General features: G+C 39.8%; 1 protein-coding gene across 6 annotated transcripts in view; it reads left to right on the top strand.

Moving 5' to 3' along the window:
* Positions 1-20,825, top strand: part of ARB2A (ARB2 cotranscriptional regulator A) — a 262,424-nt gene that overhangs the window by 27,319 nt on the left and 214,280 nt on the right. For all 6 annotated transcript variants that reach the window (XM_071448712.1, XM_071448707.1, XM_071448708.1 and 3 more), the window contains one exon: positions 954-1,054. In XM_071448712.1, the coding sequence (XP_071304813.1) occupies positions 954-1,054 (101 nt within the window). The remainder of the gene's footprint in view (positions 1-953; positions 1,055-20,825) is intronic.

Raw genomic sequence — 20,825 nt, 5'->3', positions numbered from 1 at the left:
TGTAAATACATGAACCAAGTATTTTTTTTCTATCCAAGAGGAAACAATACAGAGGAACCTTTGTTTCAGCTTTCAAAGTTTACTGACACATACCACTGTTTTTAGCGTTTCACTGATATACTGCAGTTTTCTAATGCTCTGAGATCATAACTTGTGTCCTGTCTGATAGGCTGAAACATTGTTGGTAAAATATTTGTTCTTGTAGTTGACTTCCTACTGGTTGCCTTTTTATTATCATTGTTTTAACACAGTCTGTGTCTTCACAAGTGGTTGGATTTGCTGTTAACTTTGGCTATAAACAAGGTCAACTACAGGAAGTTACAATGATAGCAAAAGTAGCATGTAGTTTTGCTCTAAACAAGCATTCTGCTTTATTCTACTGTTGTAGTCTCAGTGTACCCTAAATCTAGGAGGTCTTACTTGATTTCATCTTGGAGTTAAGATATTTTCCCTAACTGTGGACATGGTTCTTTTCAGATTAGCTTAGAAAGTTGTTAAGCTTGAAGATAAATCTTTCCCTTACTTCCAGCTTCCAGCCCCTTTTTTATTTGCATTTCTTTATAATACAGTTAGTTTTGAATTAGAAGATTTGTAGTTACAATTCAATCACCTGCAGATCAAATATTAACTGCTAATGTTTACATTTCACTGTTAATTCATAGCAGTTGAGATGTAAATATGTCTTGTGAAGTACTCTGGCATTTGATATCTCTGTGCAATTTCACTGTCATAATTTCTGTTTAGCTTAATCTAGCAGTGTATACAATAAAATGGGAGTGCAATTTTTTATGCTACAATTGTTTTCTGTTAAAAAGCCTATAACCAAAGATGAGGAGGAATTCATGATGGCTGGATTTTTAGATGTAGACTTCATTTAAAATTTTCAGCAATTGAGTATGTCTTACTTTTAATGAAGAAGCATATTAACTGTAATGATTTTGTTTCTTTTACAGAAGGGCAATTAAGACACATTAAAACTGGGGAGCCATTTGTTTTTAATTATCGTGAAGATTTGCATAGATGGAACCAAAAGCGCTATGAAGCCCTTGGAGAGGTACTTAATTTGTGTGTGTGCATACATGTATGTATATCCCTGTGTGTAGCATTTAAATATTTGCACACATTTAATATATGTGTGTGTATATATGTGTATATGTGTACATATACAGGTGTGTATGTGGATGTATATGTGGGTATGTATATATGTGTGTGTGTTCATGTGCTATGGATTTTGTTCTGTTTCTCTGTAGATGTGATATTTTTGCATACATTAATGAAGTTTTAGTGAGGTTCCAGTCATTTAATGTAAAGTATTTCAGGATTTAGTGCATATTAATGCTCTAACAGTAATTTCTGTTGTTTGCTATATAGTTTAGGGTGTGATTTAGATTACTGTTTGACTTTAGTGTATCTTCATAATAGAATATCATCTACCTACATAAGTCAGATTATACAGTGCAGTATTTTCTTTAACCTTAGTTACCTCATGGATTAAAAAGCTGTGACAATTTTCTTTTTGGCTGAAGATAAATGCATTGGTTTATTTTCTCATGTTACCAGGAGATACCAGGAACCACTAAATAAAACAGAAATCTGAAGATGAATTGGTTAATTATCTCTTGGTGTATTTGGATGATACTGGTACTTCCTAGGCAGTTCAGCCCTCCCATAACTACCTGCTCACTCCTCACTGTGGAATAGGGGAGAGAATCAGAAGGGTAAAAATGAAAACTTCACAGGCTGAGTTACAGTTTAATAGGTAAAATAATAAATAATAAATAATTAAAAAAATAATAAATAAATAAATAAATAAATAAAATAAATAATAACAATAATAATAAATAATAATAAATAATAAATAATTAAATAAATAATAGGTAAAATAATAAATAAATAATAAAAAAGCTGTGCACACAATAAGAAATCAATTCACTTTTTTACATCAGCAGACAGATATACAGCCATTTGCAGGACAGCAGGGCTTGTTTGTGCATAATGGTGCCTTAGGAAGAAGAGTGCCTTATCCATACAATCCTGGAATGGGTTTAGGTTGAAAGGGTGCCTTAAATGTCATCTAGTTCCAACCCCCTGCCAGAGGCAAGGGCACCTTCTACTACATGAGGGTACTTGAAGCCCTGACCTTGAAGGCTGACAGGGATGGGACATCCCCAGCTTCTCTGGGCAGTCTTCCAGTGCCTCAGCACCCTCACAGTCAAGAATTTCTTCCTAACATCTAATCTAAACCTACCTGCTTTTGCTAGGTTTGAAGCTATTGCCCTTTGTCCTATCACTCCATGTTCTTGTCAGTAGTCCCTCTCCAGCTCTCTTGTAGCCCCTTTACTGGAGGCTGCTGTAATGCCTCTCTGGTGATGTCTGTTCTCTGGGTTGAGCAGCCCAAACTCACTCAGCCTGTGTTCATGGGAGAGGTTTTCCAGCCCTCTGGGGGTGCTCTGTGCTTGCTTGCTCAGCTTGTATCAGCCTGGGCTCTCTGCTGGAGCTGCCCAGCTGTTTGTCCTGCCAGAGCTTTGTTACCAGGGATTGATGAAGCTTGCTTTTTACCTTGTTCTCCTCATTCTTGCCAAGAACTGTGGCAGGGAGTAGAAAGTGAGTGGGGACTACTGCAGGTGCTTCTCACATCTTTTCACTTTGTATGCTTTTCCAAATAAAGGGGTAGTGCTGTGTCTTGATACGCATTTCTTCTGAGAGAAAATACTGTGGCATGGCCTGTGTGTATGGATGTTTTTGTGCGTCTGCACTGTTCAAATATTCCCATTTTCCAAATAAGTGAGTTGGACAAGACATGACTCTAAAGATCAGTGTCACCACACTTTCCTATGCATTTTTAGAAATACATGGCGGATTTCACATTCTGTGCATCTGAAAAGTGTGTGCACTTCAACCCACAGTAGTATGAAAAGCTTTTTGTGTTTGTTTTTGGTGCACTTGTTCTGGGACCAGGGATCTTATATCTGTGATCTGTGTTGTACATTTTGCCTTAGTTGTAGGCATTCTCCATTTTCCAGTTTGAATGACCTTTAAAACTGCACTTCGTTTATATTGGTAGGTAAAGATCAAGGAAGGCTTAAGGGCAGATATCTGACAGGGAATTGTTTTAAGTTGTCTACTTTGTGTTTTTAGAGGAAAAAAACCCTAATTTGTCTTTTAGTCTTTTTCTTCTAGGTGCTCAGTACCACATAATTGTTCCAACAAGCCACAAATTTATAGATGCTCCATTGTCTGGTTTTGATGTAGTTACTTGGGAACACAGGAGGTGCTGTTCCTTGGCATTTATTCACATAAATAAAATCTTGTTTTGTGCCATAAATTAGTGGGTCACTGATGCAAACGTTGAATAATACTGGAGTGGTGTATCACCCTCTGATAAGCTGTTTTGTAGTCTAAGGTGAAGATGTGTTTAGCAAACTGTGGTAGCTTAAGAAGCAGTCACTCAAACGATTTGTAAAGAGATGTAGTAAAATCTGGCCTTAGGCCTTCGCTTTGAAACATCATCCTTTGGTTGTAGGAGTTCTTTAATGTGCATTTAGGGTTCAGTTATGTAGCTTGCCATCCAGTGAGATAATGAAGTAGCTATATTTGTATCACTGAACAAAATTGTTTTATGTATTCAGTGTTTCCATTGTTAGCTCAGTCATTGCATGCTGGTTTTCTAATTTTTAAAGGATATGTACATCCTGCACAAGAAAGTTTTTTTACTGTGCATATACATACATACATACATACATACATATATATATATATGTTTGTTGTGGAGTGTTTTTAATGTGTTTTATTGATTTTAAGAAGTGAGTGTACTCCCTGGCCTTATTATACCAGCATCATTCTCTCTTTTCTGAGCATTAATAAATTTCAATTTGGTTATCCATGGGGTTTTTTTGCTGATAAAAGTCACGAATACACTGTCTGTGATATTCTGCTGTTTTTCTGATTGTGTGGAAATTGGTTCTTCAAAAATCAAAATGGTTTGCCTACATCTCCTCTCCTTACATCTTTTTTTTCTTCATTCACTGATCAGTTATTTCAGGCACACAGTTTTTTTCCTGCAGCCTTTTGATATGTGTTGTTAATAGACAATTTAGTGAACTGTTAATAATTTTGTGATTCTGGTTCAGTCATTGCTATTGTGGCATTGAATTTTGTAGAGAGCCTCTCCATTTGCTTTTTAAAAATTAAAATGGCAGCAGAAGTGCATAGAACATAGTGTTACAGCTGCTTCGAACTGATGATTAATCTTTGTGGAAAGTTTGAAGTATGATTGAGAAAAACTGTGACAACAGTTTAGTTATTGCAGGCTTTTGTTGACTTTCTAGTTTCATACGCATGTAGTATCCAGAGTATCCTAGCATCAGAAGGTGGATATTGTCTGTTGCTTTGCATGTATCTTACAGCCTAAAGGCAGTTATAATTTGTTGATTAGTTGGAGGCTGTTGAACACTGGCATTAATATTTTTGGGAATGCCTTCACTGATGTAGAAACTTTTACCTGTGCTGACAGTTTACTTCTCTACCAATGTCTTGGAAAATTCAAAGAGGATTTGTAAATATGTAGATTATAATGTGGACCATGACATAAATATCTCTGCTGTGATCCTATTCAAGTTAATGCTATGTCTTGTAGTTGCAGCCTTTCTGACCTGCAAAAGGATCTACCTGTCTGTAGGCAGGTAGTAGCAAAAGAATTGAGATTTTTTTTGCAGTCACCATAGTATGTTTTGTATTTATGTAGAACTGTCAGCACATATGTAAAACAAAGAAATGGAACATTTAAAACAGAAGTTACTGGTGTCATGTATGATAAGTTTTATGTCATCAGAGAAGTCTTATTCCACTAAATAAACTGCTTTAAAGTATGTTCACAAGTGTTAGATCCAGCTCATCACAAAGTAGATTGCCATCAAGGTTAATATTTGAGTAGTGTGTATGTGTGATAAGTATGTAAAATTATGACCTTGACAACCCATAATTCAGATGGCTAAGAGTAAAATTGGATTTTTATTTCCAGATCTCCTTTAAGTTGAAGAACAGCTTGGTCTCAACATGATTTAAAAAATAAGCGTTCACCTGCTACTAATTTCCTCCTTGGTTGCAAAGATGATTATTTTTTTGATGACTGAGAGGCTATTTACATAGCACAAATGAAAGCATAGAGCAGCAGAAGAGGACATGTAAGTTAATGAAGAAGGAAGCATTAAGTAGTCTGCATTTGAAAGGGTAGCTTCTTGCATGAATAACCCAAAATCTGATGATAGGCTGCACGTGCACCTGATAGTACTTAAGGTCCAATCTTGCAGCCAAAGCTCATGTGAATAAACTCAATAGGTCTGATCTTATGAATAAGGGCTTCAGGATCAAGTTTCAAATAAAATGTGCAGATTATTATTAGAAATCCTTACACTCTTAGTTTCAGTTTCTTTGCAATTTATCATTGAACATTCCAGATTTTCTCTGGCTAGCAACACTTTATTATAATATAAAGTACATGCTTCACACTATGGATCAAGCAAAGTCGCTTGTGTACCTTGACTTCTTATAATGTATTTGCTGTTAGTTATTTAGTATTTAGAAAAACTCTTACTGAGTCAACGAAATAAATTTATAGTGATGTAACGTATTGTTGGATTCATGAACATTTGCCTTTGTGGAGTGCCTGCTTGGCTTGGCCTATTGAAGAGGTTTTGCTGTTCAGAGATGAGATACCAAATACTTAACAGGTGTCTGTGAATTGAATTTTTTCAGTGTCTTGTATTACAGCCAAATAAGGATGAACTTCCATGGAGGTAGCAAAAAGGTTTTCTAAAACTCCTGTTTCAGAGGGAGAGCGAAAGCATCTAATTCAAATATCTCCCCGTCCTTATTTCTGAAAGTGGTTCATTTCTGGTTTGTGTGATCTCCGATAGTGCTGTTTCTCTGCAAGTTATGCCCCATTTTGGTGGTTTAGGAGTGGTACTCTTCAATTCAGTGGTTCCACTGAGGCGCTCCAAACCATGTGCTGCTTCCTTCCTTCCTTCCCCCTCCCTCTCTTCCCCTGTGACAGGATGGAGAGCATTGGGGGCAAAAAAAGTAAATATGATGGGTTGACATAAGAACAATTTGCTGGAAACAGCAGTGAGATAAGAAAATCAGCAGAAACAGCAAAAATATTAATAGCAAAGAGTGTACAAAAGCAAAAGAGTGATCTCCATGCAAAAGGCTCACCATGGAGGTCTGATCCATGCAGTCAGGCACCCTTGCTCCAGAAGTGAGCCCTTCCCTGTTTGTGAGAGGTACAGAATAATCTTGGGGTCCTAGCGATGCCCCTGCTCTGCTGTGCAAATGAACCCTGTCCTGACCAGAATCAGGGCCCCCATCGACTAACGAACATTGCAGAAGGCTTTTTGCTTTGGCAAAATTTTACAGTGGAGTCAATGTCACAAAAAATATTTACAATTGCACCTCTCCTTGAGGTACACATCACATTTCCCCATCCATCTGTATTACCCATGAAATGCACTGAGGTCCTTCAACAAAAACAATTGCACTGATGGGTTTGCCTTTGTTGGAGGCTGACTAATCCCAGCTGTCACCCCTAACAGATTCCTCATATGCACAATGGAACTCTGTCCCTTCTGTGGTACGTGGGGGTTTTGATTGGGCAGGGCCAGCTAGACTGGAGCCTGTAGTGTTAACTAACCAGGTAGTCTTCAAATAAATGTAGATCCCAGTGTTTGAAGTTTCCACCACCCATTGCTTTCAATGTGGTTTTAATAGTCCATTGTATCATTCAACCCACTAGAGGCTGGTGCATGACAGGGAACATGATACCCACTCAATATTGTGCTCTCTGGCCATGAGGTCTATGAGGCTATTTTTGGAACCAGTCCCATTGTACTGATGCCTTTTCCTGGTCTTAAAAAATTGAGAGCCAGACACACTTGATGGATAAGGGGTTTTTACCTCGGTACTTTAGTAAGAATGCTGTGGTGCACCATTTCATCAAGGTGGGGTGTGCCGCAAAGCACATACGCTATAGATAGCGTATACAATTTATAGACCTTACAAATGAGCATACCTAACAAATGTGCCCCAATGGAAGGCCTGGATGAATGGCATGATATTCCCCCCTGGATGAATTCTAGGAATTCCCCCCTGGATGGGCCAAATTTTTATTTTACAGGATATGTTCTAGAGAAGACCTTAGCTTCCCAAGATAGTGTAGGGTTTTCCAGCCTCGTCCTATAAAGCCTCTTGAATGTTTGGTCTCCTGGCCTAACAAAATACTAGGGCTATATTAAGTTATCAGACATAAGGAATTACAAGTATGCGTGCTAAAAATACTGAGGATACATGAATGTTATAAAAAAAAGTTATAAAAGAAAAGGCAAAACATCACCTTCACAACTTAATCATTACAACTCCATTTTTTCTGGGGTGCCATGTTGCCACAGGACTTGCTTTCTGAGGCCCAAGTTGCTGTTCCAGGCAGTGGTGTGAGGCACAGGGTTAGGGTGAGGGCAATGTAATTAATTAACCTGCCAAACCTTCCGCTATTTGTATGTTGACCATCATCCACCACACCACAGGGGCTGTGCCTGCTTGGTGTGCTTGATCACAGTGCATGTTTCACAGTTTTGGATCACCTGGGAAATGGTGTCCATCATTAAATCCACCCCACAGTTAAGCCACAAGCCCATCTGTATTGTTACATCTCTTCCCTGCTGGCCTGAAGCATCATGGGCCCACCAACCAGCAATAATTCACCCATATGCTGCCAGTCCAGATCCACCTGAGGCACTTTAATCTTGGCAGCCCAATCCACCTGTCCATTCTTCAATTGCTCTTCAGTAGCCTGACTCCTGCGTGCATGTATTGCATACATGAAATACTTTTACAGCCAGCTTCTCTACCTGAGTAGTGATGTCTTGCCACAATTCTTCAGCCCAGTTGGGTTTACCTCTGTCCTGCCAGTTGGTCTTTTTCGATTGGCCCAGCCACCCCTGCAGGGCATTTAACTGCCATCCAAAAGTCAGTGCAGAGGTGCAGACTGGCCATTTCTCTCATTCAGCGATATCTAAAGCCAGCTGGATGGCTTTCAGCTCTGTGACTTGACTTGATGCACCTTGTCCCTCAGTAGCTTCTGTGACTCACCATGTACAGCTGCTTTCAGTTTTCAGTGTAGCCCGGCCATACAGCAGGAGCCATCAGTGAAGAGATCATATTCCTTTTGATTTTCTGGTAGCTGATTATATGATGGGGCCTCATCAGCATGTGTAACTTCCTCCTCCTCTTCTGATGATGATAATCCACATTTTTTCCTTCAGGCTGAGTCATGATGAATTCCAAGATTCCTGGGCACTGGCATTTGCTGTTTAAGCTTTCTGTGTGATGAGAGTTATCCAATTACTCCACATAGTATTGGTGGCATGTTGTATGGATGGGACTTTGCCTTTGAACATCCAGCCCAGCACTGGCAGTCAGGGTGCCCATCATTTCTGAAGCAGCTCAAGGCCCTTCATAAGCTGCCAGGATCTTTTTCAGTTGTGATGTAGTGGGCCTCAGATCCTTTGTATTCCCAACTCCAGAATGCCAGGGTTTGTCCTCCTCATCTCTGCTACTTTTCCAGAGATTCCAGGAAGGACCATTCTCCCTGACTGTAGTGTAGACCATGTTTTTCACATCCTCTCCTCTTCTGACTGCCTCCAGAGCTACTGCATGAAAAATCTCCTGTTTGATTTGTTCAAAAGCTTGCCATTCAGGACACCACTTAAAATCATCCTTCCTCCAGATCACATGCTAGAGAGGACTCACAATCTGACTGTAATCTGCGATATGCATCCTCCAAAAACCCACAGCATCTAAGAAAGCCTGTGTTTCCTTCTTGATGGTTGGCAGGGACATAGCTACTACTTGGTAGGCCATGTCCATTCGAGTCCAATAGTATCCATCTTGCCATTTTACTCCCCAAAAAAATATTTCCTGGACAGGTCCATTGACCTTACTTTTCTTCACAGCAAAAGCAACCTTCAGAAGGATTTGGATTATGTTCTCCCCTTTCTCACAAACTTTCTCTGCTATGTTCCCCAGCAATGTCATGATGTCATCAATATAAATGTTCTGTAGCCTCAGCCTTTTCCAGTCCAGTCTGGGTCAGTCCAAGGCAAATAGTGGGCCTTGGGTTTCCAGCCCTTGCACATCCAGTTCCAGGTGTACTTTATGCCCTTCTAGTGTGGCCTGCACTCATGGCTAAACATACAGAGAAAAACACATCTGCAATGTCAGTGGTGGCACCATTTTGCTCCCTTGGACTCCAGCTCATACTGAAGTTCCAGCACACCTGGCACAGCAGTGCTCAATGGCAGTTTGACTTTTCTCAGGCCATGATAGTCTACTGTCAGTCTCCACTGCACTTACACACTGGTCATATGGGACTACTAAAGGGTGAGTGAGCCTTGCTGGCCGCTCCCTGGTTCTCCAGAACCCATCTCAAGGCTGGGGTTCACCGAGTCCTGGCTGACGTGGTGCTATCAATGGTGCACTCCTTTGGTAGTGGTTGGTAGCTCCTGTTCTTCAAGCCTCAGCAGTCCCACAGCAGAAGGGTCCTTTGAGAGACCAGGCAACATATTCAGCTGTCTCACTACCTCTGTCTCCACAGCAGCTCTCCGAAAAGCCTATCAATGGCCTTTTGGGGTCCTTGAAATACCCTCTATTACAACCTGCCCTTGAAGGTGAGGGTAATGCAGGTTCTTGCTAATAGACCCTCTTGGGACAGATTTGAGTGAAATGACAGAGTCATCAGTGTTTATAAGTATATATAAGTTTATTTTAGAACAGTTTTGTTGTAATGAAAAGCAGATATGTAGCTGATTTAGTTATTATTGTCTTGGTTTAAGATAATTTAAGAGGGACACTCTTAAAATAAGGTACTTAAGCAATAAGGGGAAATTAATATGAGTAGATGTAAGTGAAAAAATATAACAGTTTATTGAAGAAATTGAATAGTGACTGGCAAAAAAAGTAACAGCTGTTTTTTGTTTTGTTTTGGTTTTTTTTAAATATAGAATAACAGCAGTAGTATTATGATTTACATGTAAAATGTTCACTAGGGAGCTGGACCTGACCCCTTGGCAGCCATGGTATCCTAACCAGAAGGGACCCCTTCTCCCTGCAGGAGAGTCCCCTCCCGATGGCATAGCAATGATGTGAGCTGGTATAGAATAAAGTCTGGGTCCCAGCCATGCCCCCTCCAGGCTACTGCAAAAATTTACCCTGTTCTTGCCAGACCAGGACACCCATCTGCTAATGAATATTGCAGAAGGTTTTTCGCTTTAACAAAATTTTGATGTGGAGTCAATGTCACAAAAAACATTTATGGTTGCAGTGTTTGGACAGAAATATAAAGGTAGGCAGAAGAGAGAGATAGACAGGATCTTTAAAATATGTGAAGGTGTGATCTCATTTCTTACTATACAGAGAAGAATCTATGTGGAATGGAGAATCTTGAGTGTACCAGCTGAAGGAAGAGCCTTATATATATACTTTATGGACAGCAAAGGCAGTTATAAATGCAGTACTTTAGGAATCCATGCCCTATGTGTTATAGGGGTTTTTTTCATACCAGTTTGATTATTTTCAATTTTTGCTAGGTACGTGTGAAATAGAAAAATGGCAAAGAAGACTTTAAACAAATCAGGTAAAACCACTAAAATTGGGTCATGATACTGAATTTCTCTCTAATAGTAGTTCCTAAGCTCTAAGTAATAGGTTTCTAGAAAGTTCCAGTCTTTTCCCATTTTTGAAGCAATGTTTCTGATAATAGAGGAAGTTAGAGGCAGCTGAAAAAAATTTAAATTAAATATGTGTACAGTCTTTGTAATTTTATGAAGATGTGAGCTTTTAACAGTTTGTTAATTTTCAGCATTTCTTTTTTCTGAGTGAAGTAAATGGACAGCTAGGATTCAGGACTACTTAATAGTACCTACAGAAATTTAAATATGAATCTTCATTACATGCAATATATTCATTTGCATATGCTAAATCAGCTTTCAAAATCTGGTATTTGTGAAGACTTTTTAGTGGCATGATTATGTCAGATGTGCTTCAGTGAACTCTTCTAGTTTGCAGGCAGCAATTGGCAGTACGTTGGTTCATCAGAGTAACATGACAGTTCTCGAAAGGTTCAGAGATAGTTTTATAATTATTGTTAGCATGATTTTTGAAAGAAATGATGAGCATCTCATAAACCCAGATGGGAGTTTGTTACGTTGTTGATAAATGTGTTTTACATTTTTAAATTGATAAACAGTGAAAAGCAGAAAAGATACAATAAGGCAGATGGTTGTTTATAAAGCACTTGTAAGTTGCTGCAATTCAAAGAATGGTACTAATTGTTAAAAAGAAGACAAAAATTGGAATAAGGGGAGTGTTTCAATGAGTTCATCATGAGCTTTTTAAAAATAAAACCTTCAGCAGCTTTAGTTCAATTAGAACCATTCTTGCCATTCTAGGTTTACATGCAAAAGTTTAGACTCTCGGTTCTTAACTTTTGTACCCGCCATTTTCATGTAGCTGAAATTAAAGCTACAGCTAATCTACCTGTATGTATCCATTTCTTTCTTTTTCTTTTTGGTGGTCTGGAAAAAACACAAAATTTATTGCACAGCAGAATGAAGCTGAATTATCACTGGACTTATTGTTTCCATTAAAAAGAATGAGCAAACTCCAAAATCAAGCAGACATTTTACAACAAGGAAATAAAATGGTAGCTAGTTGACTTGTTTTTTGTTCAAGGAGTGGTGAAGAAAATGTTTTTTGACAACTATGTGACCAAAATAAATATATATTTAAGTAGTGCTTTGGCAGAACACCAGTCAGTATGTGTGATGAAACAAGTTGGTGCACCTTTCTCTTGTGAATGTTTAGGTCAACATTGCATTAGTGATCTTAAAAGTCTCCATGATAGATGAAGTATTTTCCTGTTTTTTCAGCATGAGTTTTTTGAAAAACAGGTATGTAAATTTACTGCCTTGATCAAGCATCTCTTCTAAAATATGTTTATTTTCAATTGCAGAACTCCAGAAGAGCTTGTTCTTTCACAGGATTTTCAGCTTTTGCATGATAAAGAATTCTATGCTTTCTGTATTTTCAACAAGATACCTATACATTTCATTTCTCTGGGGATATTTTTATTAACACTTAGCAGAACACTGATATTGTCAGGAAAGCTGTATCAGTTGTGTCAGTCCTGAAATAATTTGTTGAGTTGCAAAGTTATATCAGGCTGGTCAGCTAAAAAAATGCAGAGTGCCTTCAAGCAGGAACATCCTAACTCTTATAATAGCTACAGGTCTATCTGCCTGCTCTGGTGGTGGAGCTTCTGGGTGTAAAGGAGATCCTAGATGAAACTCACTCTGGTGAAGTGCAAGAGGTAACCATGGTAGATGGAGCTAGACTTACAGTATGACTGTGAAGCTGACTTCTAGGGGAGAAGATGTTGCTGATTTTCAAGTTTTGTAAGGTGGTCATATGTAATGATTCACTTAAATTTTGTGAAGTTTGTATGAAAACTTTAGAAGAAGCACCACAAATCCTCTGTAGCTGTTACTAACCTCTGGGAAGGATACTGAATGTCAAGACTGTGCAGTCAGAATGTGACATAGACCAAGAGAAGAAAGAACAACTGTTTTAATGTCTTGCTCCATAGTTAAATCCAAAAGAATTAATTGCTCTAGGCAATGTTGGCCTACTTTTATTCCACTTCAGGATAATATTTAAGCTCTGTGAAAAGTTTGAAAGCTCTTCATATGCAACTGTGTTCTTTCCATTTTTGGTACCAAACAGCTGTGCTTTCTACATGCTGTCATGTTTTGACCTTAGCTTTAATTATAGGAAATGTAGTTTCAAGCTCCTGCTCTGAGTGAAGTAGAAGACCATTTAAGAAGGCCTTACAACTGCATGTCTCAACACCTAGCTCTAAAACTCTACAGGGAGTTTGTAGGTTTGATCAGGACTGGTGTTCTTATGTAGCTTTCAGTATGTATTCTTTAGAATAGTGGTTTCTAACCTGAGGGTAAGCACACGAGAAAGCAACTAGGAAAGCAAACCCAGGACTACTTAGCAATCCATGTCTTTACTAGAAAAATGTGTAAAGGTCTGCATGCTTCAGGTTCAAAAATACTTAGGTCTTTAAGAAATCAGAATAAGCTTATCCTTCAGTGCGAGTTTGTTTCATTTACAGTGTATCTGCTTTAAATATCAAAGCCCTGCCTTTTTTAGTTGCTCCTGTTGGTATGGATCCTGCCACCTCTTCCCAAATTCCTCTGTTATTCAGTTCAGTGGGACAAACCTGGTTGTGTGTACAGATTAGGGAACAAGAGGCTGGGAAGCAGTGCTGTGGAGAGGGACTTGGGGTTTTTTGTTAGTGCAATGCTGCATATCAGTAAACAATGTGCTCTGGCAGCTGGGGGCATCAGGCCCATCAGTGCTAGCCAGTCAGGGGAGGGGATTGTCCTGCTCTGCTCTGCACTGGGGTGTCTCACCTTGAGTATTGTGTGCAGTTTTGGGCACCATAATATCAAAAAGACATTAAGCTATTAGCCATCTGAAGGAGGGCCATGAGGATGGTGAAGAATCTGGAGGGGAAGCCTTATGAGAAGTGGCTGAGATCACTTGGTTTGTTTGGCCTGGAGGAGACTGAGGGGAAGACCTTGTCATGTCCTCAGCATCCTCACAGGGGGAAGCAGAAGGGCAAGAACTGACTTCTTCATTCTTGTGTACCAGTGACAGGACACAAGGAACAACATGAAGCTGGGTTTAGGAAAGTGCAGGTTAAAGATGGAAAAATTTCTTCACCCAGAGGCCATTGAACACTGAAACAGGTTCCCAGGGAAGTGATCACAGCACCTAGGCTGTCCGTGTTCAAGAAGCATTTGGACAACACTCGGGGACATGGTGTGAATCTTTGGGCTGTCCAGCACAGGAACAGGAGCTGGATTCAATGATCCTCATGAATCCCTTCTAACTCAGTTTATTCTGTAATTCTATGAAAGTTTCAGTGTCCAAGTTCATAATGCCTTCCACCAACTGATTTTTCAAGTCATGCGTCATGATGCACTTCAAAAGGTATTACCTGATAGTACGTATGCGATTACTCAATTCAACTGTGTTTCACAAAAGTGCATGTTAAGAGGGTTGTGTGCCTTGAAACCAGTTAATAGTAGCAGAAAAGGAAACAGCTTGTTTGATAACATGAGTTTATACTCACAGTTGTCAGCCAGGAACAGAGCCCTTGTTTGTCCTGAATTTCAATCTACTGTTAAGTTTTCAGTGTCACATCACTTCTTTTTGAAGTGTTTTGGAAATGTCAGGGACCATTGGATGCTACTCTGCTAGGACTAAATAAGGATTAAACATGAAATAAAAGGTCTGATAAATTCTTGCAGATATCAGCATAGTTCAGTGCTCTTGGTTGCAGTGGTCTAGTATGCAAAAAATACTTCCAGATGTATATGGTTGTAGGTAAATAAAATTAAAATAATTTTCACAGCAGGTAAGTTGAATTCAGCTTCTGGAAGTTACCAAGTTGCATACTGAGTTGCAAGTCAGGTTTTATCAGTTTTCATCAGTAAGCTAAAACTGCAAATTAACAAAGTATGTAATTAATATTTCTTTCTAGAGTAAATATTCCTTTATACACATACGTATGACTGAGTAATTTCAAAGTAAATCTGTAATATGATATTCACTTACCTTTCTGTAAGACAAATCTGATGTCAGTTCACAGTCAGCCTAAGAATTAAAACATATTTTTTATTTTCTTCAGCTGTCTTTTAGAAAGTTATACTCTTTGGTAAGTGGTCAGTATATTCTTTTAGTTTCAGTTTCTTGGGCTTACGTTTCCATCTTCACAGGAAACCAAATGAGGATTTTGTTAGTCTAGAAAGTGGAATTTATTTGGTTGCAATAGTAAATGAACTGCTAGTAATTTTTGACATAAAAATAGCCTGTAACCCTAGAGATAATATAGGTGAAATGAACACAAATAAATCATAAGGGGACTAGGAGTGAAAAGTGAACATTTTTAATGCCATTTAATATTTTGTTGGAAATATGGCTACATTTTTGTTGGAAAAAAGCTACATTCAGTAACACATAACATCCTTAGATCATGGCAACTTATTTTTGGGATGCTTTGCAATATTCAGGAGTGCAGATGCTCTCGATCCTGCATTGCAAGTCATAATTTTAAGAATGCCGTGTTGGGAAAATATTTCTAAGCAGCAGAAATAGCAGAAGAAGCCATACTTCTACTTAGCAAAACCAAGATTGTTTGCCTATCAAAAGGAGCGTTCAGTCAAGCAAGGGATGATCTCCAGGCAATTTGCAGGAAATTTAGAAGAGGCTTTAGGGACAAATGGGTGTAGCATGCCAGTGAGGGCGTGGCACTACAGCTCGTGGGCAGTTCTCCTGAGCAGGGGTAGCACAAAGGGTGCAGAGAGGCTCTGGGTGATGACTTTTATCTTTTGGTTGGTCGTCGGATGTTTTTTTTTCCAAGCAATGGTTTACAAATGTGTCAATAGCCTGCTGCTGCTGCTGCCAGCAAAACTGTGCTAAGCCCAAAGAGAACCCGCCAAGCCTGGGGCAGTACCAGAGCACAGTGCAAAAGTCCGTGGTGTGAGCTGGTGAATGATCTACTCTGTCGGGTAGCAGAGCTTAAGCAAGAAGTAGAAAAGCTAAGGAGTATTAGGGAGAGCAAAAAGAGAAACCGACTGGTGGAGTTACAGCCTTGCAACCTGAGAGAAGGTCGGCAGGAGTCAGAGGAGCCCCGTCCCACAGCCACAGGAGCTGGATGAATGCTGGCTAGCCGCTCCCGGAGTGGCCGGAGACCACGGATTCCGCCACTCCCAGGTTCTTTGCGAGAACCCCGGGTAGTGGTGCCGTCTGCTGCGTAGGTGGCGCAGGCGAGAGCGGGACTACGAAGTACTGAGGCGAAGGAAGGAGAGCGGACACTCACACAGGTGCAAAAGCGCTTTATTGTCCCAAGCGGGGCCAGTGACGGCTCAAAGAGTCGTTTGGGAAGGCATTGATAAAGGGGATGAGTGTGACAGGAGAAGACACGAGGGAACCAATAAACGAACCCCAGGGGGAGGAGCAAGGGACACAACTGAACCAATAAGTATTGCATGGGGGAGGGAAAAGGCAAATCATATCTTAAGTAAGGGATAACTGACAAAGAAGTTTCCGGAAATAAAGGGGTAGGGGGTTGCTTACAATGATGGACAGGGAAACTGGGCAGCACCAGGAGGGAGGAAATAAACTTAATAGGACATAAACAGAAGGACTAGGGGATCGGTTACTTTGACAGACAGGTGACAGGGAAAACAAGGGACAAACAACTCAGGATCAAACCATTATGAGGGAAGAACATGCGGGGAGCTGAGGGTGAAACCATAAACTCAACTTATAAAAAATAACCAAATTTACAACACAACCTGTATAAAACACACAATGCTACACCATCCCTCTTACCATCAGGCAGAAGGAGGAGACCTAGCAGGCTGGAGGAAAGGAAATGGATGCCTACTCAGAGAGGTAGCAAAATTCCTTCCTGACCCCCGTCAGTTTCCCAGGTGCCCTTACAGAATAGGTACAAGGCCCTGGGTCCAGAGGCTCAGGCAGATGATGGCAAACAAAAGCATCTGGAGAGTCTCCCAGGTGCACTTTGTCTGTCAGACGGATCACAACCTCAGGAAATTAAGAATAGAAGAAGGGTAGTTGTGGAAAGTTCACCGCCTGAGGGGAGCTGAGGGCCCTGTATGTCACCCAGACCCATTCCACAGGGAAGTCTGCTGCTTTCCTGGGGCCCAGGTATGGGATATCAGCAGGAGATTCCCTGTACTAATTCATCCCTCTGATTATTACCCACTGCTGCTCGTCCAGGTTTGCAGTGATGACAAGAAGGGTACCAGGTCATTTGAAAGGACATCAGGGCTCTGGACTGATTGGTTGATGGGGCAGGAGCTCAGGTGTGGTTCTGCTCAGTTCCTTCAGGAGCAGGGATGAATGATAAAAGGAATAGAAAAACCCACATTATCACTGAATGGCTGCTTAAGGGCTGGTGCCATCAGAGGAATTTTGGTTTTTCTACCATGGGCAATTTTTACAGCACCAGGTCTGCCTGAGTCAGATGGGCTCCATCTGTTCAACAAGGGCAAAAGGATTCTAGCCCATGAGTTGGCAGGGCTGATTGAGAACGCTTTAAACTAGGTTTGAAGGAGGAAGGGGCGGAAGGGGATGAAACCAGGCGCTTGAGAGGTGACCCCAAGGGTGGTAAGCCAGAGTCAGGGGTGAAATCAGCAGCGCAGCTGAAGTGCATGTACACTGATGCGTGCAGTGTGGGTTACAAACAAGGGACTGGAAGCCATGGCACAGCAGGAAAGTGATGACAGAGTCACCATCACAGAAATGTGGTGGGATGACTTGCAGGACTGGAGCACTGCAGTGGATGGCTACAAGCTCTTCACAAGAGACAGGAGAGGGAGAAGAGGTGGAGGGGCGGCTCTGTATGTTAGGGAGGTTCTGGACACCATGGAACTTGAGATTAATGACAATAAGATCAAGTGCCATGGGTAAGAATCAGAGAAAGGCCATCAAGGCTGCCATCCTGGTGGCTGGAGGATGTTTCAAGATTGCCAGCCCTTGTTCTTGTAGGACATTTAACCTGCCAGGTATCTGCTGGGAACTCAACACGGTGGAAAAGAGTCACTCTAGAGATTCTTGGAGTGTACAGAGGAGAGCTTCTTGTCACAGATGGTGAGTGAGCCTGCCAGGGGTGGGGCTCTGCTAGACCTGCAGTTGGCAAAGAAGAGTGGCCTGGCTGAGCAGGAAGTTTTCACGGGAACTCAAGAGGGAAAAAAAAGAAGGTTGAAAAAGGAGTGGGCAACTCAGGAAGTATTAAAGGATGTTGTTAGGTCATGCAAAAAGAAAATTAGAGAGGTAGAAGGTCCATTAGAAGTTAGTCTGGCTGCTTCTGTAAAGAATAATAACAAGTCTTTTATAAACATTTTAATTAAAAAAAGATGAAGGAAAAAACTACATTCTTTATTGAATGCTAGGGGGTGAAAATAGTCACCAAAGATGAGGAAAAGGCTGGTGTGTTTCACACCTTAGTTTCAGTGTTCAACAGTAAAATTGGTTATCCTCAGGACAACTGACCTCCTGAGCTGGTAGACAGGGACAGGGAGCAGAGATGTGCTGTAATCCAGAAGGAGGTAAGTAGTGACCAGCTGTGCTTCACAGATGTTCACAGGTCTCTGGGAGCATGTGGATGCCTAAAGGTTTTTAGCATCAGCAGAAGTCCTGTGAGGAGCTTCTGAAGGAGCTGGGGTTGTTTAGGCTGGAGAAAAGGGATCCTTTTCAGTTAAAAGTGAGTAAATCCTGTTTATTTTGACTCACTAGTATTCTGGAGCACAGAGGCAAAATGGTGAAGACATCTTGCTATTAAAAGAAGGTGTTATTTAGAGTTCTGCTCTGGATTTACATAAAATTAATCCTTCAGTCCATCTGTGAATATTTATCAGGCTATTTCTGCTGAGCAATGAAAGGTGGCAGAATTAGATGATGCATGACACATCACTGTTTTTTTTTTGTCCGTGACTACAAAAGCTGGTGTGCTTTAACTATGTTAATCTGGTATGTCAGTTGGTTTTGGCATGGATTTTTAATCTTTTGAAACTGTAGCACTGCCTCACCACCTTAACAGCTTTTTTTTTTCCATAATAGTTGGAATAATCAGGACTGCTCTTTCTTCCAGATCCCTTTTCATAACTCATCTCTACTATGAAATTTAAAGATAAGATAGTTGTAGCTATATAGATAGGATTGGAATATTGAATTGTATTCATAATCTTCATTTAAACTTGTTCCGTTGTTAAACTTTTGAGCTTTTTTTAGTTTCCTGTTTTCTTTTGCAATCTTTTAATCATTGTGTTTCTTGTCTCACCTTGGGTAAGGGGGTCTTGCTTTCTGCTGAGGTTTAATTGCTTGTAGTGCAGGTGCTTGATTGAATTATCTGCTTAGTATTGATACATATATATGTGTATGTATGTATATTTTTTAAAACCTGAGAATTTCCATAAGATGGTCTTAGTAGTTAAGCCATTTCTAAAGCCAAATAATTGTCAAGTGGTTTCTAAAATTAGAGATGCTTCTCTTAAAAAGGAAAAAAAAAAAAGGAAAACAAAACATAAACCAACAGGTGTCAGCAAAGACCATGTAACGAATCATTGGATCAAATCAGATCAACACTATGTGCTGCACTCATGACAAATCCCTGTTGTCTTTCATTTAATTCTCTTGAAAGACCTTGAGATCTTAGTTGTGATCAGTCCGTTCAAAATACAGAATATCACAACTATGTATGAAGGTTGAATTGAATGGCTTTCAGTAGAAAACACAAGAAACCACACAGAGATAATGTCAATTCCATCTTACTGAATTGTTCTCCCACACTATAATCCAAGTGAGGTCTTTGTGGATTTTTAAAATACCATTGATTTTGTTTCTCTAATTTTTTTTTTCCTTTTTTAGCCTGCAGTGAGCTGGGCTTTTATAAAGTCCATTCCGCTTTTAGGGTCTTTTGTTCTAGAATGGTGATGGTGAGGGGTGTTTTGGTTTGGTTTTTATTTTTGTTTGTTTGTTCCCATTTCTTAGGTAAGTCTATCAAAGAGCAGTATGTCAAAAAGTTCATTGCATCTCTCATTAGGGTGTATTGGCAGATTTGTCACCTCAGGGTCAAAATAAAGCTCATTCAACCAAGGCTATGGCAGCCACAGCAGCAAGCCTCAGGTCAGTCCCACCACTTGAGATTCGCTGTAGGGCAGTCAGTTGGAGTTCATTTTGCATTTGTTTCACTGAACATTATTGCTCTTACATTGTGAAGAGGAAAACATTATAGGTAGACTACTGTATGTTATAGGGATTGTTTCCGTCTTGTGCTTATTTTCTCTTCTTGCACTGGTATGCCTATTACCAATGAGGAGACAAATTTTATAAAATAACAAAATCCATTACTTGTCATCACATTACTTCTAGTTTTATACTTGTTTGTTTTTAAGATAGGTTACAAAACCTCCAGCCTGTGTACTGTGCTGTGAAGTTATTAGAAAAGGCTAATAGTGCTGAGAAGTCTAATCTCTTACGTTGAATATAAATTATTTGAAAATAGTATCCTTTTTATGCCCATGGAAGGTCCATTTTTGAGAAACTTAGATTCAAAAGACTATAATGTGTTATGTCAGGTGTAAATTAATATTTAAAATAATTTCAGAGGTCTGAGGAGCTGTTAATCACTTGGTGTCCTGTAGGAAGTTCAGTCAAAGACACAACTTCACGAAAAAGAATAAGCATGGCTGTTATCTGTACGTGGATTTCTCAGGAGAACTGGTAATGTTCAGCTGTTACACATTTTAAGTGTAGTTCTGTCACAAGATGAGAGTTGATTAATAAATGTAAGGTCACATTAGTTTTTCATCTCTAAAGAAAGGAAAACAAACCCTTGCATTTTTCTTCATGTATAGGAAGTTATACTGAGTGACATAGTGTAGAGGGTAGAGATGGTCAGACTTCAGTGATTTCTAAACTAAAAATGCCACTAAGAATTTTTATTCTATTTTTTCCCTTTTTTTTTCTGTAATGTGTGTTCATGTAGGATATTAAACTGAGGTTAAAATACAGTTAACTCAGAATGTTATTGGAGGAATAGTAAACTATTAATGACACTAATAATGTACTAACCCCTTTTATGATATGACTTAGGAAAATCCAAGAAGTCGATC

Source organism: Agelaius tricolor, unplaced genomic scaffold, assembly GCF_023055355.1.
Source record: "Agelaius tricolor isolate 1412-34295 unplaced genomic scaffold, bAgeTri1.0.p SCAF_27, whole genome shotgun sequence".
In the NCBI taxonomy this organism is placed as follows: domain Eukaryota; kingdom Metazoa; phylum Chordata; class Aves; order Passeriformes; family Icteridae; genus Agelaius; species Agelaius tricolor.
This window is presented reverse-complemented; position numbering and strand designations above follow the sequence as displayed.